This window comes from Poecilia reticulata, linkage group LG22 (assembly GCF_000633615.1).
Source record: "Poecilia reticulata strain Guanapo linkage group LG22, Guppy_female_1.0+MT, whole genome shotgun sequence".
Lineage (NCBI taxonomy): Eukaryota > Metazoa > Chordata > Actinopteri > Cyprinodontiformes > Poeciliidae > Poecilia > Poecilia reticulata.
The window spans coordinates 5,746,092-5,747,526 of NC_024352.1; the positions used below are offsets into that span (position 1 = coordinate 5,746,092).

The following is a 1,435-nucleotide window of genomic DNA, read 5'->3' on the forward strand; positions in this document are numbered from 1 at the left end:
GCCACGTTTTGAGCTGCGCAAGTCAGATTTTGCATTCTTCAGTGAAGAAAAATGGTTGTTTCGACGTGTTGTAGTCTTAGATCTGGCCTGCTGACAGGAGCGTGCCTTGCTCCTGCCAGCCTGAGGGCAGGAACTTTAAAAAAAAAAAAAAAGGTGGCCTAATCATGCGCTCGCTGCGCAGCGGGAATGGAGGCCTTGCAGATGATATTTAGAGCTGAAAGTAGCTATTTCTGCACTTTGAGTCTACTTGAACTCTGCTTTTATATGGCTTCTGCAGCTGGTCATTAACCCATTTGCCTCGCAGTGATAAATAAGAGGGTGCTACCAAAATTTGGCAAGCTGAGATGGAAAATTGGACTTGTATTAAGTTGGTAGTTAGCTTGTGAGAACCTCTRAACTTTTCCTTCTTTGGCTGATTTAAAGAATCGCCTCTGTTTTGTTTTGTCTCTTAACTTGAGATTTGAACTTTCAACTCCTTGTTTGCTTTTTTAAAATGTCCGTAAAACAACACCAGAAACTCAGTTTTAGCTTTGGGGCCACAAATCCAAATCACACAAGGCTTTTTCTTTTTCTATATTTCAATGTTTCTGAAAATTATAGCTTACAGATAATGTATTCCAGTGGTATTAATAAAAATACTAATGATAATGTTGATGTTAATAATGCTAATAATGCTATAATATCAATAATATAATATACCAAGATAATTTCTAGTAATTGGTGTCGTTGAAATTGTTTATTTGGACATTTTTAAATTCCACAGTGAAAYGCATCCATAGTTTCACAGCACAGATTGAAACAGAAAAAACATCTTGTTGTTCTGATCTTATAAGTTTTGAATTAGCTTTTTTTCTGGGATAATRCAGTCCTTCTTTGAAAAACAAAAAACTTTTGAATATTTTTTATGTGAATGTTTTTCCAAGGCACTGTGCATAATAACTGTCTCGGTGAATAACTTGCCATGTTTTAAAAAAAAACAAAAACAAAAAAAAAAAACAGACATGGCCAAGCTTGTGAAGCTACTGGTGTTTTTAAATGTGCTGTACTGGTGCAAAATCATAAATAAATGTACAATTCAGTGCGTTTATGTTTGTGTTTTAAAGAAGAAAAGTTTTAAGTCAGTTCAGCGCTGTTTTTCTGTWTCGTATCGGTCGATACTAAGCCTCAGATATCTGCATCGGTRTCAGAAGTGAAAAAAGTAAATCAGTGCATCCTTATTATCAAGCAAAACATTTTCAAAGTGTCAGATGGTCTTTTGTTTCACTTCCTATTCTCACAGGACAGACGGTGGACACAACTGTGTGGGACCAGACAAGTCTTATCGCATCTGCAACATCCAGGTGAACAAAGAAAACTGACAGGAGAACTGATAAAAAATTAAATATAGATATAATGTTTTTGAAGCACAAATTATTTCTGGATAATTAACCTTCAG

General features: G+C 35.4%; 1 protein-coding gene across 1 annotated transcript in view; it reads left to right on the forward strand.

Annotated features, from left to right (window-relative positions):
• The window catches only part of paplna (papilin a, proteoglycan-like sulfated glycoprotein), a gene marked incomplete at its 5' end in the record, with an annotated part of 29,962 nt that overhangs the window by 4,342 nt on the left and 24,185 nt on the right, over positions 1–1,435 (forward strand). Inside the window, 1 exon segment of the mRNA XM_017302402.1 lies at positions 1,280–1,353. Coding sequence (XP_017157891.1) covers positions 1,280–1,353 — 74 coding nt within the window.